Here is a 21,262-nt window from a genome sequence, read left to right as displayed (position 1 = left end):
GCATCAGTGTCTCCACCCTCTGCATGGAGACACTTTGTTTAACGCATCTTTATAAGGAGATGCTGATTGGCCAAGCGGCATTTAACTCCACCCCTGGGACATCTCCTTGGCTGAGATCAGCAGAATTGACTCTCTCAGCCAATTCAATGCTTTCCTATGGGAGGTATTTACTTCTGGTGAGGTTAGCCAAGGAAGCAAATCAGAGGCAGAAATAAAGGAATAAAGATAAGATTTGATTATATTTAGGTGGGGGAGGGGGAGGGGGGAGGAGGGACCAGAAAGTTGTAACACTATAAGGTCATGAATAGGTTATAATTTTCAATAAAAGGTCTTTTTTGTTTTATTAGATCAAAAGAGCAGTTTATTTTTTTACACGCGGTTAGCATGATGGCCGCTGTGTAATGCTTTTATTTACTTTTTTCGTTACCAAGTCTGCTGCAATTAATCATTATAAATATTACTGCATACATGAAAGGGTTAGTCCAAGCACCATTACCACTTCACGGTGCCTGAAGTCTGTATATGCAAGACTTCAGTATGAAAATCCCAGATATATAGGAGATATATTTGAGGTATTAATCTAACACTGCCAAAATTAATAGCTAATAGAACAAGAGTGGTAGGAACAAACATCCAATGGCAGCATGGTTCCTCTGCCCCCCACCATCCTGTCGTGTCTTCCTAAGCCATGCCAGGGATAGACTAACCCTTGCAAACATAAACTGCTCTCATAAGGCAGAGCTTTTGCTGCACTTCAGTCCTCCACTGTCGATGTCACTCCCCCTCACTAAAGAGGCAGAACTCTGCCTGACAAAAGACACCCATATACACAAATTTAACTTGGGAAATGATGCTGCTAGAGGTGAAGTTACACTTCCGGGAGCAACCTTTAGATATCAATTCATGTGCAGTGTTTCAGACTGATAAGACTGCTAACCAGTCCAGCTCTCTCAGCTCATCATTTTCATAAAATCAGCTATAATGGTTAAGGTGCTTACAGAGTACACCTTTAACTACAATGTCGCTCACACTCGCCACTATTTAGTGAAAAATTAGCCTTAAATCTGAGAAAAATGTATGTTATACTAGGTACTTACTGTGAACATTCGGACGTCTTTCCTTTATTTTGATAATCCATTATACATTGAATTAGTTGATTATTTTCATCCAACATCTGTTGAGGAAAATATGTATTTATTAGAATATTTGCAGTTTCTCACAAAAATGTATTTACCATAACCTCTCAATGCCAAGAACTGGTTCTGGTTAACAGGTATACATTTGCTATCACAATGAACAGTCTTCCTTATTTTAAATAAAATCCTGCATGTATATTAACAGGAACCTTTTTTTTATATTAACAGGAACATAGATTGTTGCTCAAAGACCAAGTCCTCATCCTATTGGTAGGTTTATATTGCATGGTCTGTGTTCTCACAACATATTCCATAAAGAGTTATGGAATCTGTTGGCGCTACAGTAGTACAAAATGTACTTACTTATGCACTCAGACTCATTTCATTTTTCTTCAGGACCAGTCCATCAAAGTATTTACTGGTAAGTGTGAATGCAGAACAGTATTAGTGAGGGTAGGTAAATTAAAAGGCATTCACACCTCATTGATCTTCAAAATGTCAATGGCACCTGATCTCGCAATTCTTCCACAGATCTGTTTATGTTGCCTACTACTTCTCAATAGCCCTATTACTATATCTTGCCATCGTGTCACTTACACTTCTCTGTCATGCTTTTTGGACTTTTTTGGGGGGGCATCCCTGTTTTTGTCATCACAAGGAGCCAAATCCTGTGTGTTGGGGGCATGGGCCTATTAGGGTGATGCAAACGAGTCTTCATTATAATGCAAGCTACATGTACTAGCAGATACACAGCTCACATGCAGTTGACGCTGTCATTGTCGAAAGGATTATTTTCAAACACCCCAATACACGTAGAACACCCATAAAAAAAAGCTGCATGTGCTACGTGGGAGCAGTGGTGCACCTAACCAATCAACTGACCTTCTAGTGTAAAACCAATGACGGTTAAACTCCATAGCCATTTACTCTATATTGGGCAGCCCTTTTTTTTTTTTTTACTAATGTAACACCAGTGTAAGGAATCCAAACAAGTTATGGTGTTCTACTAGCAAGAAAGATAATTGGGCTCCCTTGAACGTATAAAATAAAATAGTTTATTTGCCTTTCTTCTTTAGGTGCATTTATCTTGCCACAGCTACTGCTTCTCCCATGGCTGACATCATCATTACTCATAATTTACTTCCAATCAGCATCTCATAGAGATGCACTGATTCCATGAGCTTAAATGCAGTGAATGTCTGCCCTGCAACCTTTGCAGGACCGCCCCAAAAGTTCCTATATTGGCTGTATGGGTCACAGCCACTAGAGGTGGCGTTAGGCAGCAATGTAAACAATGTCCCTGCCATGTAATCTCTTTCCCCAGAACCACTACATTAAGCTGTGGTTGTTGTGATGTTTAAGCACCTTTAAAGTATCTCAAATATCTCAGCCATTGCAAAGTCCTAACCAATTACCACCATATGTGATTTTCTCTATTAAATATTAGTAAATGTATTAGATGTGTCTTTACTGGAAATAAAACCTGATCGTGCTAAAAGCTGGGAATATGTCACTGTTGTCAGGGGTTAAAAAGAATGACACTGAAAGGACAGAAGTTTCACACAAAAAAAAAAAAAACCAAGAACAATTTGGCTTCTCACTCTGAACTAATAACGTCACAGTCCTGTTAACGAAGGATTGTTTAATGAGATTGTACAGACTAGCTAGGCAATCTCACCAGGGAGATAGTCGGGTGAAAGCAGGGACCAGTGACAATAGTATATAACAATGGTTTAAAAAGAATGCAAATAAAAATCATACCTAACAAATACGTAAATCTAAATCACAAAGTTATTAAAAATTTAGTTGGGTCAGAGTTGTTATAACTTAAATGGGCACGCCAAGGACCATAATCAGTACAGTACACTGTAATGGATATTTTGTGAGGAGCCCATTACCAAAAACGTATTTTGATATCAGCTAAATAAAAGGATAATCAATTGTGGATAATGCAGCATACAAGTAGACTGATTTTCTCTACACAAAAAAAAAACAACACACCAATCAAACGCCCCACCTAATGGACAAGGAAAACATATCAAAAATCACATTTCAAGAGCAGCATAATGAATGTGAAATGCGTGTTACGGACCATTTCAATAATACATTAAAGAACACAGTCAATATTATATCATTGTTTACAAACTGATTAACAGAGCACTGGCATACAAAAATGGTTGATCAATGGCCAAAAGGAGCTGAAATAAGTCACCAAAAAGACTGTACCGATACCTGAGAATATATATATATATATATATATATATATATATATATATATATATATATATATATATACACTAAATAAATAAACACATAGCACTGAAGCTGGACTGGTTTTACGTGAGAATAACATCCAAATCATAGCTTGACAAATTTGCTTGGAATCTAGGAGCCAGCTAAAATGTCAGGAGCACACAAAAAAGGGACACTATAGTCACCAGAACCTCTTAAATGGATAAGTACCAGGAATACAAAGCTGTATTCCTGGCTCTATAGCTACCTCTTCCTCCCTGCATTGGTAACTAAAGGGTTAAAAAAAAAAAAAAAAAAAAAAATTATTTACATACCTTATCCATTCGGTGCTGGGTGCCGGCCCTGCCTCCTTGAACCTCTTTTGATGAGCGGGCGCTAATGCGTATGCGCAGCAAATGCAGTGCATGCTTTAGACCTCCCCATAGGAAAGCATTAAATCAATGCTTTCTTTGGGGGAAAAACTTGACGCTGGATGTCAGTTACCGGACCAAAGGTCCGTTAGGATCCAGGAAGCGCCACTGGAGACAGACACTGGAGGCAGACTTAGTGCTGGAATGTAAACAATGTTTAACTCAAATGTTTAACATTGCAGCACTAACTGTAATAGGGACAATGTTCCCAGGCCACTTCAATAAACTGAAGTAGTCCAGGTGCCTATACGGTTCCTTTAAGACACACACACGGACAGACGCACTCAGAAATTATAGTTTTGTTTTTTAATACTTTAATTTAAATCCACCCAGCTTCCCTACCTTTGGGAGAGCTGGAGTGGATCAGCTTTCCCTAGGTTCCAGTGGGGCTGCCATAATCTTCCTGCTCAGCTCCTACTCATGCCATTAAGTGATGTTAGGGTAGGGTAGGAGTGACATCATATTCAGGCTCTCTGCATCACTGCAGGGCACGCAAGGGAATAGAGCAGAAAGATTAAAGCTCCCTCGCCCCCTCCATTTTGCACACCCAGCCGGCCTCCTCTGCTCTCCATTAAAAGGACGCCTGCGTCCGCCCTCGCCACCTCTGCTGAACGGGCTGAAAAATCCCAGGTGAGCCCTGAGAAACATTTCCTGGACAATGGCAATAATATGCATTTGATTTTCCTGAAACTAATGGCTTCATTTGACATCCCAATATACACTGCAGATATGAGCACATACTTGGAAACTAAAATGCACCTGAATTTAGGCTAATCGGAAATGAGAAATTTAAAAAAATAAAACATGTAATTGTGTTAAGCTCAAAATGCAGAACAAAATAAAGATAGATCAAAGCTGACTAAAGTAAGATCTAGACAATACAGACATGGGTGACTAGGCAAGTAAATGAACATTAAAATATAGACCCAGCTAAATAGCCATGCTCTAGCCTGAACTAAAGACCAATGTAGATAAAGTATAGACAACCAGCACCAGATAATGTGTTCATAACTGTTTTATTACACCACTGCAGACCCATCAACAATTAGAAGCCAAACTGGAAGCTAAACCTGCTTAATAGACTAAGTACAGTTAAGTGAAGCTGCACAATCTTATCTTGGATGTGAGTAAACTAGTCAACCTGGATAGAAATTGTCTGCCCTGGAGAGAGCAATAGCCATGGGTGGACACAAGCTCATTGAAGGAATTGTGAGTTCTCTGTACACAGCCTGGTTCACAAAACAGTAACAGGATTCACACGGTCTACTCATTACATAATTGAGATAAAGGATACAACAGCAAGAAATTCTTAAGGACAGCCTACCCATGTCAATAAGCTGCCTTCTTTACATCATTAAAGGGTACACATTATAATTGAGTTGTTATGGTGCCATTAGGCTCGGGCACCATACCCCAAGCATTGTGTTAAAGTGAGCAGTTTTTGGTCAAACCGTTTGAGCACTTTGAGCAAAACTGCTTATCAATTTCCTTTAAAGGGACAATATAGTCACCTGAACAACTTTAGCTTAATGAAGCAGTTTTGGTGTATAGAACATGCCCCTGCAGCCTCACTGCTCAATCCTCTGCCATTTAGGAGTTAAATCCCTTTGTTTATGAACCCTAGTCACACCTCCCTGCATGTGACTTGCACAGCCTTCCTAAACACTTCCTGTCAAGAGAGCCCTATTTAGGCTTTCTTTATTGCAAGTTCTGTTTAATTAAGATTTTCTTATCCCCTGCTATGTTAATAGCTTGCTATACCCTGCAAGAGCCTCCTGTATGTGATTAAAGTTCAATTTAGAGATCGAGATACAATTATTTAAGGTAAATTACATCTGTTTGAAAGTGAAACCAGTTTTTTTTTCATGCAGGCTCTGTCAATCATAGCCAGGGGAGGTGTGGCTAGGGCTGCATAAACAGAAACAAAGTGATTTAACTCCTAAATTACAGTGAATTGAGCAGTGAAATTGCAGGGGAATGATCTATACACTAAAACTGCTATATTTAGCTAAAGTAATTTAGGTGACTATAGTGTTCCTTTAACCCCTTAAGGACCAAACTTCTGGAATAAAAGGGAATCATGACGTGTCAGGCACATCATGTGTCCTTAAGGGGTTAAGGTTGCCAGTCTTCTACATTACCAATATCAATTGTATCAATATTTGTAAAGCCTTTCATTTGCTGTGCATGTCATCTTTACCACTCAGTTACTGAGTACTGCCAACATATGGGACGTCACAGAGACGAGGGCTCTTGGGATTACGGATCTGCGACAGAGACGAGGGCTCTTGGGATTACGGATGCACATGGGGGCGTGATGGAGAAGAAAGCTCTTGGGATTACGCATGTGGGCGTTACGGAGAAGAGAACTCTTGGGATTACGCATGCGCATGGGGGGGCGTGACAGAAGAGAACTCTTGGGATTACACATGCGCATGGGGGCGTGACAGAAGAGAACTCTTGGGAATACACAATGGCATGGGGGCGTGACAGAGAAGAGAACTCTTGGGATTACACATGCGCATGGGGCGTGACAGAGAAGAGAACTCTTGGGATTACACATGCGCATGGGGGGGCGTGACAGAAGAGAACTCTTGGGATTACACATGCGCATGGGGGCGTGACAGAAGAGAACTCTTGGGAATACACATGCGCATGGGGGCGTGACAGAGAAGAGAACTCTTGGGATTACACATGCGCATGGGGGCGTGACAGAGAAGAGAACTCTTGGGATTACACATGCGCATGGGGCGTGACAGAGAAGAGAACTCTTGGGATTACACATGCGCATGGGGCGTGACAGAGAAGAGAACTCTTGGGATTACACATGCGGCGTGACAGAGAAGAGAACTCTTGGGATTACGGATCCGCAGGGGACGTGACAGATGGCTCTTGGCATTACGGATCCGCAGGGGACGTGACAATAAACGGCTCTTGGCATTACGGATCCGCAGGGGACGTGACAATAAACGGCTCTTGGCATTACGGATCCGCAGGGGACGTGACAATAAACGGCTCTTGGCATTACGGATCCGCAGGGGACGTGACAATAAACGGCTCTTGGCATTACGGATCCGCAGGGGACGTGACAATAAACGGCTCTTGGCATTACGGATCCGCAGGGGACGTGACAATAAACGGCTCTTGGCATTACGGATCCGCAGGGGACGTGACAATAAACGGCTCTTGGGATTACAAAGAACATGACAAAACTGATGGCTCTTGGGGCTGCACATGAGCAGGGGACGTGATCGAGATTATGGATCTTAGGGCTGTGAACTAACAGGATACATAAAACAGCCTAGTGCTCTTAGTGTTGTTTATCAGCAGCGCATAGAACAGAGCTTAGGACTCTTGTGGCTTAGGATCAGCTGAACAACTGAAAGAGAGTTGGGATTGCAGACCAGCTGGGAGGAGGGCAGAGCTCCTGGAGGAAAGGAAAGTGGCCCTAAGGGTGCTATTACAAATGGGATTAGTCACCCATTACGATGGTCGCCAGCCTGATCTATGCCGCTTACAATGAAAGCAGAGAGCAGGCTGGCATGTGGCTATATATATAGTAAATGGTGCTCCATGGAGCTCTCGGTGAGGGTGCTCCATGGAGCTCTCGGTGAGGGTGCTCCATGGAGCTCTCGGTGAGGGTGCTCCATGGAGCTCTCGGTAATGATGCTCTATGGAGCTCTCTCAGCTCTTTGTGCTCACCTTCTGAATGGCGGCGGGCGTGATTTCGCCTTTCCCGCGCTGCCTCGGAGCCGCAAAGGCTACAGACATGACGGACCCGGGAGACTCGAGCGAAGACCAGGGACCAGCGAGCGGCGACGAGGAAGCGAATTACTGCACGGACAGAACACCTTGACTGCGCGCGCACTCTCTGCGAGACCAGCGGGACAAACCAAACGGATGAGGGGGGGAGGGATAACGGAGGAACTCTACGAGCGAGGACTCCACAATGCCTGCCTTTTGAAAGCCACAGTTCACTGTCCTTACGATAGGGAATCTTAAAGAATTCATATTGTTATAAAAGAGCAGGACTGCCTGTTTGGAAGAGGAGTAAAGGAGATTTTAGAGTCTCCATAACACCCCTATAACCACCGGCAGTGGTTTTGCCCTACGTGGATCCCATGATCCTTTGTGTAGCGTACCCAGCAGTAAATTGGTACATCCCTTCGAAGGGGTGTTTAGTTACGTTTGTTGGACAGAGGTTTTGTTTACCGTCATCCGTGAATTTGAAAATTAGTTGCTCAGTAATGAATATTTGATGTGCTAAGATTTTGCTATCTCTAATAATTTGCTAGTTAATGCTTCATAAACCATTTCCTCCCTCTTTTTACGTATTGGTACAGTCCGTGGGGGGTTAGAGCACGACCATTTTCCGGCACATCAACTGGGGGAGGGGGATCTAGCTAGACTTTCTTACGGTCACATTTATTTCTGGGCTTATAATGTTACTGAATGGCAGCTACCCCGGCCGATAATATAGTTTTTAATCTGATGGATCAATAAACAGACAAGCCACTAAACTTGCCCAAGATATGTTGTGCGTGATGGAACAGGCTAATGCGAGATTAGAGTTGCGTCCTCGTGTGACGTCAGGTATCACGTGCCCTGAATGATTTACAAAGCCGTCTATCATCATTGGCTACATGCCCATCCTACTGACCTTTTGTGCTGGATAATGCTGAGATTCAACACTAGGTGGAGCTGTAGCAGTTGTGTATAGTTGAGTAAATTATACAGTTGATTCCAGTTCTGAAAATGCCTCAATGGTTAGTTAACCGATTCTACTTTGAGACATGGTTTTCTCCCCAAACCGTATGCTATGTATACCAAGAGGTAACCGGGTTGTTGTGGCGAAACCAACCTCGCCACTGGGCATTGGAGAAGACTAATTGCCAGCCTCCTGCCATGTGACTATGGCCCCTGGGATGTATTGCCCTTTAAAGACATTATTTGGGCTTATTGGATTTTGGAACACTTTTTCTGCCCCTTTGAATACATGAGAAGGTGTGCCCCTCCCCCGTTTCCTGTCTATTGTTCTCCAGCAGGGCGTTGTCCCAGGGACACTGCCAGACCAGTTGGAACTTGTTGCTATGGTTTAACCCCATGGCGATTTGACTGTTTGTGGCATCTGAGCGCTATTCGGATATACTGAGCGCTCAGATCCAAGCTATCTGGGGATGTGGGGGTTCTGTTAAGTATAATAGGAATTATGTATTTTTATGTGTTTTTACTGTTTTTGTGAATAGAGCTATTTTCTGTATGCTGAAGGTAATTGGCTTACCACACCCAAGCCATGCTTGCAGACAGTCACAAAGGGACTACCAACTAACTTTTGACCCACTGGACCAATTTGTATGATTATGAAGTATGTTTGTACTTGGAGTATGCTGATTCTGAAAATGTAAGTTTTATATGAATGTGATGTATACTTTTAGAGATGTGAATATTGTGTGAAACTGTGTATTTTCCTGCCTGTGACAATTACATTAGACCATTGTGTTCAGTAATTCTATCACAGGCATTTTGTGATTTTGTGTGGGAGTGTCTGAGTGTATTGTACGTATTGATTGGTTGTTCTGCAAAACCCTTTGGGCAGTACTATGTGCATAAAAGCAGAGTGTTTGATTAAAAGCTTCAGTTCTTCTTCACCCTCAACATGTAGTCTTGTCTCGTGATTGGAGGGTACAGCTATATTCACATTGGGGATTGCTATGCTCTGCATACTCCCCTGAGCTTTAATCACTTAGCTCTTTTAAGAGCTTGTTCCTGTTACGCTCTCCTGGAGGAGAGGTCTTCACCACTTGGTCCTGGAGGACAGAAGTTGATCCAGGGTGGACGAAGATGGCGAGACTCCAGTTAAGCTACGGCGGTTGTGGAGTCTGCGGTGGTTGTGGTGTCCGGTGCAGTGCTTGTGGTCCTCAGCGCAGGCTAGGAAGCTTCCATCAACGGAAGGTACTCGGTCAGAGTATGGGGAGTTCCGTTACAGTTGTTTACTAAAGTGAGAATTTTCATTTTAAGGCCAGAGTGATTGAAATGAAAGGCGACTTCGATAATATTTCCTGTTCAGCTATTTTGACCTTAAGTTTGAAATTTACTTTGAATTCTCACTTTAACGAATTGCCCTGTTAATATGTAGCAAACAATGGGGAAAAAAATTTAATGATTATTAACATCTGGAAATTTTGCTCAGAGTAACAACTGAATTAATTTGGTAGGTATTGTTTTTTTTTTTTTTTAGAATTGTTAGAGTATTTCTGTTACTAATGTCTGTGACAAAGCTCCCGTACCTCCGCCAGTCCACTTCCTTGCTGCCACAGGGAACTGGAACCTGGAACCTTTCAGCCCTAGCCACTTATGCTTGACTGGGATCTTTACAGAACTCTTCCATCCGACCAGCTGCAGCTTTCTTCTTCCAGGCCGGTATTGTCCCCTCTGTCACCTTTGCCTGTAGTGTGATAGCTCCTGTCTTTATAAAGACACTTGCGGCTCTCACACCTAACTCTCGTTTTGACTTATCCTGGGCTCCAGGGATTGTGCAGCCAACCGACGGGTTCCGAAGACTGTTACTTGGATTTATTAAAATCCTCACATGACATACAGTTCCAAAAGGAACTAACATAGCATTCTTTATCTTTTGGACAATAACTAGCCTTGGGGGATTAGTCCTTAAGCATGTGGTGACAATTATTTTAAAATACAAATATATAGAACATGAACAAATGAGCAATTATAATTAATATATAAAACAAATAACATTTTCAAACACAAAATGTAAACAATATTGCATTCAACAATGTATTTGGCTGCCTTCGTTTGCATACCAGCATAATGTAAATGCACACACTTCCATTCAGCCAGCAGAGGGCGCTGAAGAGTTAAGGTTTTTTTTGGGGTTTTTTTTTAATCCTAAGGTTAGAAAAGAAAAGTTGAAAACTTGAACTACATCTAAACTCCAGCAAGAAAATGCTGAGTGGGACATATTTAACATTTGCAGACACAAAGCTAATTAACTGAATATACACAATCTGATAATTTCTATTAAACATTATGGTCACCGGAACAACTACAGCTTAATGCAGTTGTTCTGTGTAGTATGTCCCTGCAGAGATTTTACTGTAAACACTGCCTTGTTTACATTACTGCCTAGGAACACCTCTAGTGGCAGTTACTCAAACAGCCATTAGGAGTGCTGTGTCAATGCTGCACATTGTGCAGAACCAACGTTCGACATCTTCACATTCTGAATGGAGGCACTGAACTTTCCTCAATGAGAGAACATTGGATTTTCTGAGATCATCAATTTTGATGATCTCAGCCAAGGAGGAGGAGCAGGGCTAGCCGCGCCACCAGAATAAAGGTAAGTTTTATTACCTTTTAACAGGAGCAGAGGGCCTGGCCACCTAAAATCTGTTTTTTAACACTGTTTGTTCTCCACTATAGTGTTACATTAAAGATATCTACCTCCAAAGATGACGTGTGGGATGTGCTACACAAAAGATAATTTTGTTAGTATGGGATATCAAAGAAGAGACAAGCAGATGAAGTTAGTGAAAGATGATCAATGAATTCAGATAAAAAAATGAATACATTACTTATAACTAGTGATGTCCCGAACTGTTCGCCAGGAACCGTTCGCTGGCGAACATAGCTTGTTCGTGGCGAACGCGGCGGGCGAACAGTAGAAGGCAAGTATGGGCAGCGGCTACATTCAACGTTGATGCTAACAGGGAGTCAGAGTTTCCAACAAAATTTGGAGAGCAGAAGATCTTGCTGTAATCAGTGCTTCCACTCAGTGATTCTTCATATGAAGAAACCCACCCCACTGAGTAGATGGGGTTTCCACTATAAATAACCACTCTCAAACACAGAGGTTAAGTTAAATATATAAGTGCAGATATATTTAATTACTATAAGCACACAAATGCAAATAAACATAAAGAATGAAAAAAAAGTAGGTAACTTATGACAAGTTCTGCTGCTATAATATCTCTGTCCTTTGTAGTTTCAGCAGTGCTCAGCATACAACCCCACCCACGGCTTTGGTAAATCATACCTTGTGTCCCACAAGATGGTTAGTGCACAATGCTGGGAGCACTACATTGAAGGATTTTACGTTGCTGATGGCATTAAAACTTACTCAGACTTTTCAATGAGCCTCAAATTGAATATGTCTAAGACATGTGCAACTCAGGCCTAGCTCAGTCCCCACAGCCTCTTTTTCCCTTCAGCCTCTGCTTTTCCCCTTTTTCATTGGCTATCAGGTTCGAAGAAGTGAGGGTAAGGTGACCATAGCATACAAACTGTAGGATCTGAAGCCTGGTTACATTCTCCCCTCTGTAAAATCTCATGCTTACCCATAGGCGTGCGCAGCCTATTGCATTAGGGTGTGCACCCTAAAGCACAAGCACACGCCGCGTATATATATATGTATGTATGTATATATATGTGTGTATATATACATATACACATATATACACACACACACATACACTGCTGTGTGTGTGTGAGTGTGCTGTTAGTGTGATGTGTGTGTAAGGGTGCTGGTAGTGTACTATGTGGGTGAGGGTGTTTGTGTGTGCGCGCTTGTGAGGGTGCTGTTAATGTACTGTGTGTGAGGGTGCTGTTAATGTACTGTGTGTGAGGGTGCTGTTTGTGTGTGTGTGCACTTGTGAGGGTGATGTTAATGTACTGTGTGTGAGGGTACTGGTAGTGTGCTGTGTGTGTTTGTTAGGGTCCTGTTTGTGTTTGTGAGGGTACTGTTTGTGTGCTGTGTGTTAGGGTGCTGTTTGTGTAATGTGTGTAAGGGTGCTGTGTGTTTTTGTGAGGGTGCTGTATGTGTGTAGGTGCTGTATGTCTGTGGGTGCTGTGTATGTCTGTAGGTGCTGTGTATGTCTGTGGGTGCTGTGTATGTCTGTAGGTGCTGTATGTCTGTGGGTGCTGTGTATGTCTGTGGGTGCTGTGTATGTGTGTGTAGGTGCTTTATGTGTGTGGGTGCTGTATGTGTGTGGGTGATTGTGGGGGGTGGAGGTGGGGGTACATTACTCAATATCCCCCCTCCCTGCTTGCTTTATGTGGGGAGGGGGGATTCTTGTTCCTTGCTACATTCCCTGGTGGTCCAGTGGAGGTGGGGGCAGATCAGTTAATATCGCCCCTCCCTTGTTACCTTATGCCTGGAGGGGGGATCCTTGTTCTGCCATCCTTCCCTGGTGGTCCAGTGGTGAGTGAACTCTAGCCTGCGGGGCTAGAGTTCACTCTTGCGAGATCTGAGAGGAACCCGGCGAGAAGAACCCGGCGGAGCTGCTGGCAAGAGCTCCGCTGGTCCTCTCCTACCTCCCTCACTGCCTGTGGCTCGGTGGGGAGGGAGGCTGAGAGCAGAGCCGGCGTTTGGATAGCGCCGGCTCTGCATGAGCCGACAGGGGGGATCCTGAGATCTCCCCTGCCGGTCTCAATACATAGGCGTGCCGCGGGGATTAGGGTGTGCCCAGGCACACCCCGTGCGCACACCTATGTGCTTACCACTGGCGCACTGGACACATCTGATCTGAATATCTGAGTCTGTACAAGCTATAGGAAAACAGGATGTACATAATAAAACATTATCACCCAGAATGGAGGTCCAATAATTTGCATCCAGACAAAGCATTGATGGTATCTTCTGTTGCAGGAAAATGTACTAATCAGGAATAGTTCTCTAATTTCAAGTTCTATAGTCAATGCATAATCTTACTGAACCATTCTTCTTTCTTACCATCACTATAGATGAGGCACAGACTCCAGAATGATCCAAGATTCCTTCAGTTCATGAAGTATATTTCTCATATTTTAACATGTCGTGGATCTATTTTTCTACATCTTTCTAAAAAGGAGTAGGTTCAGTAAGCTGAACTTTTACCACATCCTTCATCCATATCTCCTGCAGAGAAAATTCCCTCTCTAGATTGGAGAGCGTGCAATAACCTTTCTTTCTTACTTTTCTGAAAAATTGGAACCTTTCAGATCAAAATTCAGTTATTTAGAAGACTCTCCTTTAATTGCCATGGCGGACTGTTGTTGTTTGCTACGTGCCCAGTCTGTCTAAAATTGAAACATTTAAACTTTCAATTCTTTTCCAATTGACTGGCTTGTCATTTTTTATTTTTTTTTTAGGTTTAGAGCAGTCATTCTTAAACAAGTAGTCGCTCATCCACTAAACAGTAATTTCAAGTCTCATGGAATGTAATAGTTTTATTTAAAAACTATTACATTCTGTCAGAAAGACAGAAAACTATTACATTCTGTTAGACTCGAAATACCTGTTTAGTAAATGAGCAAGGTGCTATCTCTTCTAGTACGTGAATAACCCCTAACTTCTGAAAGTGAGTTATGTAGACTTCATTCTCGATCTATTGTAGACAATCACCGCAAATAAATCAGTTTTCATGTTTCGCCATTCGTTTACTTCTGGCATAACCATCCTATCTTTACATCATGGTTCCTCTTGAAGAGCCTCAAGGTAAAATTTACCATCTCCAAACATCATGACTTTGTTCAAGTCTGCTACAACAGTAATAAAATTAATTTCACCAGATTTGAAAACAACTGGCTGTGGGCCCCAGTAATGGGACTCACCAGTTCTGGATTGCAATGCTAGCTAACAACATTTATTCCTCATTCTAATTCTGCCATCTGATTTAAAAAAAAAAAAATACTGCCACCTCACCTTATCTAGGCCCATAGCACATCCCACTCCACCTGAGTATTAGTTTCCAAAATTATGGAAATCTCAGAATGTTCTAGGTTCAGGCACACCAAAGCTTACACATTTAAGGAATTTGTAGTCTCAGTGTCCAATTGAGGTATCTTGATTTGGATTTTAATTATCCCTTCTACAGGGAACCTAATCCTCACAATTTTTACATAATCTGTTAAATTGTTGAGTGTCTCAAGTGTTTATCATATAAGGATCTAAAGAATATATAGTAACTTGGAATCCAATGACTAAAATGGCCAAAGCATGAATCCTTTCGAACATAAGGCTTACAAATGATTTAGGGCCTGTTCTAAGATTCCCAAACATTCCATGGATCTTGTAAGAAGAGCTTTTACTTTAAAGGACCACTTTAGTGCCAGGAAAACTCGTTTTCCTGGCACTATAGTGCCCTGAGGGTGCCCCCACCCTCAGGGACCCCCTCCCGCCCGGCTCTGGGAAGAGGAAAGGGTTAAAACTTACCTTTATTCCAGCGCCGGGCGGGGAGCTCTCCTCCTCCTCTCCGCCTCCGATCCTCCCTTTCGGCTGAATGCACATGCGCGGCAATGCTTTCCTATGGACGCTTGCGTGCTCTCACTGTGATTTTCACAGTGAGAATCACGCAAGCTCCTCTAGCGGCTGTCATTGAGACAGTCACTAGAGGATTTAGAGGCTGGCTTAACCCTTATATAAACATAGCAGTTTATCTGAAACTGCTATGTTTATATAAAAAAGGGTTAAACCTAGCTGGACCTGGCACCCAGACCACTTCATTAAGCTGAAGTGGTCTGGGTGCCTAGAGTGGTACTTTAACAGAATTTTGTGATTTTCTTCTTTTGATTCTTGTATGTTCCAGGGCCTAGCCAAGAGTTAGTGTTTCTTCATTGAAATCAATTTCTTTTACTGGATATCTGTTAGCTATGTGCCCAGTCTGTCCACATTTATACATAGAAACATAGAATGTGACGGCAGATAAGAACCATTCAGCACATTTAGTCTGCCCAGTTTTTTAAATACTTTCATTAGTCCCTGCCCTTATCTTATAGCTATGATAGCCTTATGCCTATCCCATGCATGCTTAAACTCCTTCACTGTGTTAACCTCTACCACTTCAGTTAGAAAGCTATTCCATGCATCCACTACTCTCTCTGTAACGTAATACTTCATGATATTTTTAAACCTTTGTCCCTCTAATTTAAGACTATGCCCTCTTGTTGTGGTAGTTTTTCTTCTTTTAAATATAGTCTCCTCCTTTACTGTGTTGATTCCCATTATGTATTTAAATGTTTCTATCATATCCCCCCATCTTGTCTTTCCTCCAAGCTATACATGTTAAGATCCTTTAACCTTTCCTTGTACGTTTTATCCTGCAATCCATGAACCAGTTTAGTAGCCCTTCTCTGAACTCTCTCTAAAGTATCAATATCCTTCTGGAGATACGGTCTCCAGTACTGCGTACAATACTCCAAGTGAGGTCTCACCAGTGTTCTGTACAATGTACAGTGTTCTCCCTATACAACCAAGCATTCTGCTAGCATTTCCCGCTGCTCTATTACATTGTCTGCCTACCTTTAAGTAATCAGAAATAATCACCCCTAAATCCCTTTCCTCAGATGTTGAGGTTAGGACTCCATCAAATATTCTGTACTCTGCCCTTGGGTTTTTACATCCAAGATGCATTATCTTGCACTTATCCACATTAAATGTCAGTTGCCACAACTCTGACCTATTTTCTAGTTTACCTGTCATGCTCTTGATCAGGTGAGGTAGGAGACGATTTTCAGAGTTAACTGAAGTGGCTTTATTTGTAGATTTTGACATTACAGCAGAATAACGTGTAGAATAAATAATGAGACGGAAAGGGAGAAATAAACGTTAAGGCAATATGCCCTAAATAGAAAACAAACAAGTGTGCAAATAATAAAGCTGGATAAAAGTATAGGAAGAATAATAGGACAGGTATTAGAAACTATAAGAAGTCACAGAACAAAAATAACACCTTGATTAATAAATGTGTTCAGCAATGTCCAGATGATGATTTTACAGGTTTGTATAAATCCAGGTAGGCAGGTTAAAGCAGAGACGCATGTTATCCAGGCTGGTATGAAGCAGGGTTGTATAAAGCAGGCAGGTAGGATATTACAGAGAAGTATAGTTGGAGATAATCCAAGCTGGTAAGGAGCAGGGGTGGTAGCAATACAGGTTGTTTAACAGGAGCCAGCATCTGAACTGTGTAGTATGAACACCAACTTCAATATAAAGGCCTCTTGCTTTGTTGGGTGTGGCCATTTATAGCAGAATATTGTTTCATATGATACAGGTGAGTCCAAGGTGACTAGTGGCTAGGGAGGCCACTAGAGGTGAAAAACAGGAACTGTATTTAAAGGGACAGTAATAAACGGAAAAGTCTTGTTTGTCAGGATAGAAACCTGACATTACTTAAATCATTTGCCATTTGGCTTATCCCTCCTGGAACATCAACCCTGTTACATATCTTAGGATCATCAGCAAAAAGACATACCATACCATCAAGACCTTCTGCAATATTACTAATAAAAATATTAAAGAGAATGAGTCCAAGTACAGATCCCTGAGGTACCCCACTGGTGACAAGCCCAAGCTTTGAATATACTCCATTGACTACAACCCTCTGTTGCCTGTCACTCAGCCACTGCCTTACCCATTCAACAATATTGGAATCCAAACTTAAAGATTGCAGTTTATTGATAAGCCTTCTATGTGGAACAATGTCAAAAGCCTTACTGAAATCTAGGTAAGCAATGTCTACTGCACTACACTGATCTATTATTTTAGTTACCCAATCAAAAAAATCAATAAGATTAGTTTGGCATGATCTCCCTGAAGTAAACCCATGTTGTCTCTGATCTTGAAATCCATGTGATTTTAGATGTTCAACAATCCTATCCTTTAACATGGTTTCCATTACTTTCCCCACTACTGAAGTAAGGCTTACTGGCCTATAGTTGCCCAACTCCTCCCAACTACCTTTCTTTATGTGTAAATGCAAATAAATACTGACTGTCGTGATCCAGGGGCACAGATAAAAATGCATTTGCCAAGTCAATAACAGTAAATACCTTAGAGAGGAAGGTGGTATCTGTGACAACAAGGTGTGTGGGTTGGGAACATTAGGGGCAATGAGTTCAGTTACAGCATTAATTGCCCTCAAATCATGTACCATACGGTAGACCACAGGTTTCCTTTTCTCTTGCTTTTTCTTAATTGGGTAAAATGGTGTGTGTTACAAGGGGAGGGGGTCTGGACAATTACCACTGCCTGCAGTAATTCTTGCACAGATTGGGAAATAGCATCTTCCTGTGCAGGGTTTAGGGGGTATTGTTTTTGACAGGGAGGGGTGGCTCCATGCAGGAGAATCACTTTGACTGGGGGCACAGAGAGTCTGCCTGTATCTGTCTTCCCTGTAGCCCATAGAGAATCAGGGACTGAGGACAAGTCAATGGCAGGTTCTGGCACATGGCTGGGCATAGTGAGAGTTGCCAGAACATTTGAGAGGGATATCATTTGTTTGTCCTCTAAAGGCACAGACAATGTTACTTGTCCAGTGGGGCTATACTGGATATTTGCATTAAGGGCAGACAGTATATCACTGCCTAGTAGATTAGCAGGGGCATGAGGGCTGACAAGTAGCCTTGTTACAATGGCTGTAGGGTCGTGTAGCTTCAATTTCAGTTTGTGGGTAAGGGGAATGTCACTTGGGATCCCATCCACCCCTACACATGATACATCATCAGACTTCTCAGCTCAGCTCCAGTATCCAACAGGAAAGGGACTATTCGGTCCCCGGGCAGTGGAACATTGATAATGGGTGAGGGTCCAACTGAGTCAAGGATATTGAAAGCATGTAGGGACACTGGGTTGCCAATTTCCTATTGGGGAGTGGGAGGTGGTGGAGGTGGTTGGTTGTCATGGGAGTTATTATTTGGGGGTTTCTATTTTTAGATGGTCACCTGCAGTTGCGTTTAATGTGTCCTTTCCTGCCACAATTCTAGCAGTCTAACTGCCTTCTGTTTCCACCAGCTCTAGGGACAGATAGTGCCATTAGAGGTGTACTCCTCTTTCTAGTATTTAGATTGGCTTCCACTCCCATAGCCACCTTTACCAGATCATCATAGGTTAAACTTCTCCATTCAGGTCTAGCATTTTGGTGACCAGTCCTTATGGGTATGTGGAGACCATCCATGAAGCAGTTAATAAGCAGTCTGGTGGAAGTGGTTACAATATCTGTGTAACCCAATGTCTCCCAAGCCATCTGTACTCTGGTGAAGAATGTTTCCACAGATTCATCTTTCCCTTGTACTATATCTCCTAATGTATGGGCTAGTTCCTCTGTCTTTACTTTAGCCCATTCTCTCAGTGCAGTGACTCCCAGTATGGGAACCAGCTGCTGTAATATTGCCAGATGTTGAAAAGGCCCCCTTAGCTCTAGTCCAGTCTCTATCCACCATTCAAGCTACTTACCAGTGTACTTGGATGGATTTAAAACAGATTGTCGCCCTAAAAGCTGGCCCCATTTGGGCTAGAATAATTGCTAAATATACTAATGCCCATGGAGATAGCGTCAGAAGAAGCAACATGCAAACAGACGAATGGTTTAGAACCGAGTCTGCATCTAAGCCTTGTTATGTCACTGCACTGAGAGAAGGGTAATGTCCACACTGAATATGCTGTAGTCTCTGCACATGAGGTAATAAAAGCTGAGCCAGTCCCTCCTCACTGTACTGCACAGGAGGCTGAGCTGAAGGCACTCACTGAAGTGTGCAAAATGGCCTCTGGTAAGTCTGCTAATATTTACAGATTCTCGCTATGCCTTCGGTATAGCCCATGATTTTGGCCCTCTATGGCGGGCACGTGATTTTCTCATCCTCAGCAGGTACTCCAATCAAGAACTCTGAAGCCGTGAGTGCACTTATGAATGCTATTCTGCTACCCACTCAAGTAGGCATCATCAAGGAGGCAGCTCACGTGAAGATCACAGATAAATTACAAGAGGAAACCACAAAGCAGATGAAGCTGCCAAGCAGGCAGTAATCCAAGTGCATCCTTCTACAGGTAATACCTTCCTGCAAGTTGTTCTTACAGATGACGCCGTTGACTACAATATACTGCTGAGCTTACAAAGGCAGGTAAGCAAGGAAGAACATGACCTCTGGAGGAAACCAGATGCAGAATCTGATGTTGACAGAATATGGAGGAAAGGTAAAAGACTGTGTTTGCCACGAGTGTTGTACCCCATGATGGCCCAGGTGGCCCATGAACCTACACATATATCCATTGGGTAGCACCCGGATTTACTGTTGTAGCAGCTAAACACACCCAATTTTGCATGATTTGTGCTAGAAACAATCCAGGACAACCTGTCAAAACACCAAGTAAGCATACACCAAGGCCACTTTACCCGTTTCAAAGACTGCAGATAGACTATATTCAACAGCCTAAGGTAGGAGTGTATGAATATGTATTGGTGTGCATTAATCTCTTTTCAGGTTGGCCTGAGGCCTATCCAGTGTCGAAAGCCACAACGAAGGTCACAGCAAGTAAGATTCTGAAGGAACTGGTATGTAGATACAGAGTACCTGAAGTGATTGAAAGTGACAGAGGTAGCCATTTCACTGGGGAAGTAATGCAAGAAATTATGAAAGCCTTAGGGATCAGCCAGGCCTTCCACATTCCCTATCACCCCATATCCCCTTTTGAGATCCTGTTTGGATGTGCCCCAAAGACAGGCCTCTATTTTCCCCAGACCCTCCAGGTGCAGCATGGTAGTATGAATGTCTATGTACAGGCCCTACACCAAAGATTAGGCAGGGTGCATAAACAAGTCTTTGATTCAATTCCAGTTCCAGACTCTGCAACTCACAAACTGCAGCCTGGGGGTTGGGTGGTGATAAAGAGACCTTGTGAGGAAAGGCCTTGAACCATGCTTTGACGGTCCATCCCAAGTGCTCCTGACTACGGCTACCTCAGTGAAACCAGAAAGAAAAGCCACGTGGATACACGCCAGTCACTGTAAACAAGGCACTCCGACTGATCCACCAACATGAAGCTGTTCTTATCCTTTACCATTGTATGCTCTGTTCAGATATGCTACTCTGACTTGAGACCGGAAGACAACAATGTATGGCAGGGAAATATATGGTTGCAGATAGCAAAGGCTTTTAATTTAACCTCTTTTTTGCCTCAATCCTCTCCTCAGTACTGAAAACAGTCTTGTCTTATAACTGACCCTAACCCCATCTCACTCTTGAGGAAGTATCTACATACCCATAGACTCCATAAATCTCTAAAACTATATTCTTATGCTTTCAATCCACTGGTAGGCAACCCCCTCCTCCACACCCCCACCTCCCACCACCAGCCCTGAAGACAATTAATGTTACAACAGCTGAACTATGTTGGTCTTTTTCATGTAATTGTTCAAGAGACCCTAATACTAAATCCCTGTTTTGCCCCACATGGTGGAAAAATTCCACGAATTGTAGAGCCCTGAGCACCACTATGAATTGTACCAAAACTCACCAAGTTATGAGTTACCACTACCATGTCTATCTCCATAAATGATGGAATTTCTCCTGTGGAAATATTACTTATGCTTATGTCCCAGGTAACATTACAGGAGGTCCCTGTGCAATCTCACGCCTAACCATGACCATGTTTTCCAAATCTGACCTGATCCCTGAAACCACCCAGCTACACAA

At 42.6% G+C, this 21,262-nt stretch overlaps 1 protein-coding gene across 3 annotated transcripts in view; it reads right to left on the bottom strand.

Annotated features, from left to right (window-relative positions):
* SS18 (SS18 subunit of BAF chromatin remodeling complex) overlaps positions 1-7,704 on the bottom strand; it is a 31,736-nt gene extending 24,032 nt beyond the window's left edge. For all 3 annotated transcript variants that reach the window (XM_063451452.1, XM_063451454.1, XM_063451453.1), the window contains exons 1-2: positions 7,502-7,704; positions 1,098-1,174 (exon numbers count right to left, since the gene is read on the bottom strand). In XM_063451452.1, the coding sequence (XP_063307522.1) occupies positions 1,098-1,174; positions 7,502-7,570 (146 nt within the window). In that variant the 5' untranslated portion in view covers positions 7,571-7,704. The remainder of the gene's footprint in view (positions 1-1,097; positions 1,175-7,501) is intronic.
* Between the last annotated feature and the right edge of the window lie 13,558 nt (positions 7,705-21,262).

The sequence above is a fragment of the Pelobates fuscus genome, chromosome 4 (genome assembly GCF_036172605.1).
Source record: "Pelobates fuscus isolate aPelFus1 chromosome 4, aPelFus1.pri, whole genome shotgun sequence".
NCBI classification, from domain to species: domain Eukaryota; kingdom Metazoa; phylum Chordata; class Amphibia; order Anura; family Pelobatidae; genus Pelobates; species Pelobates fuscus.
The sequence above is the reverse complement of the archived record's forward strand: the minus strand, read 5'-3'. Positions and strand labels throughout refer to the sequence as shown.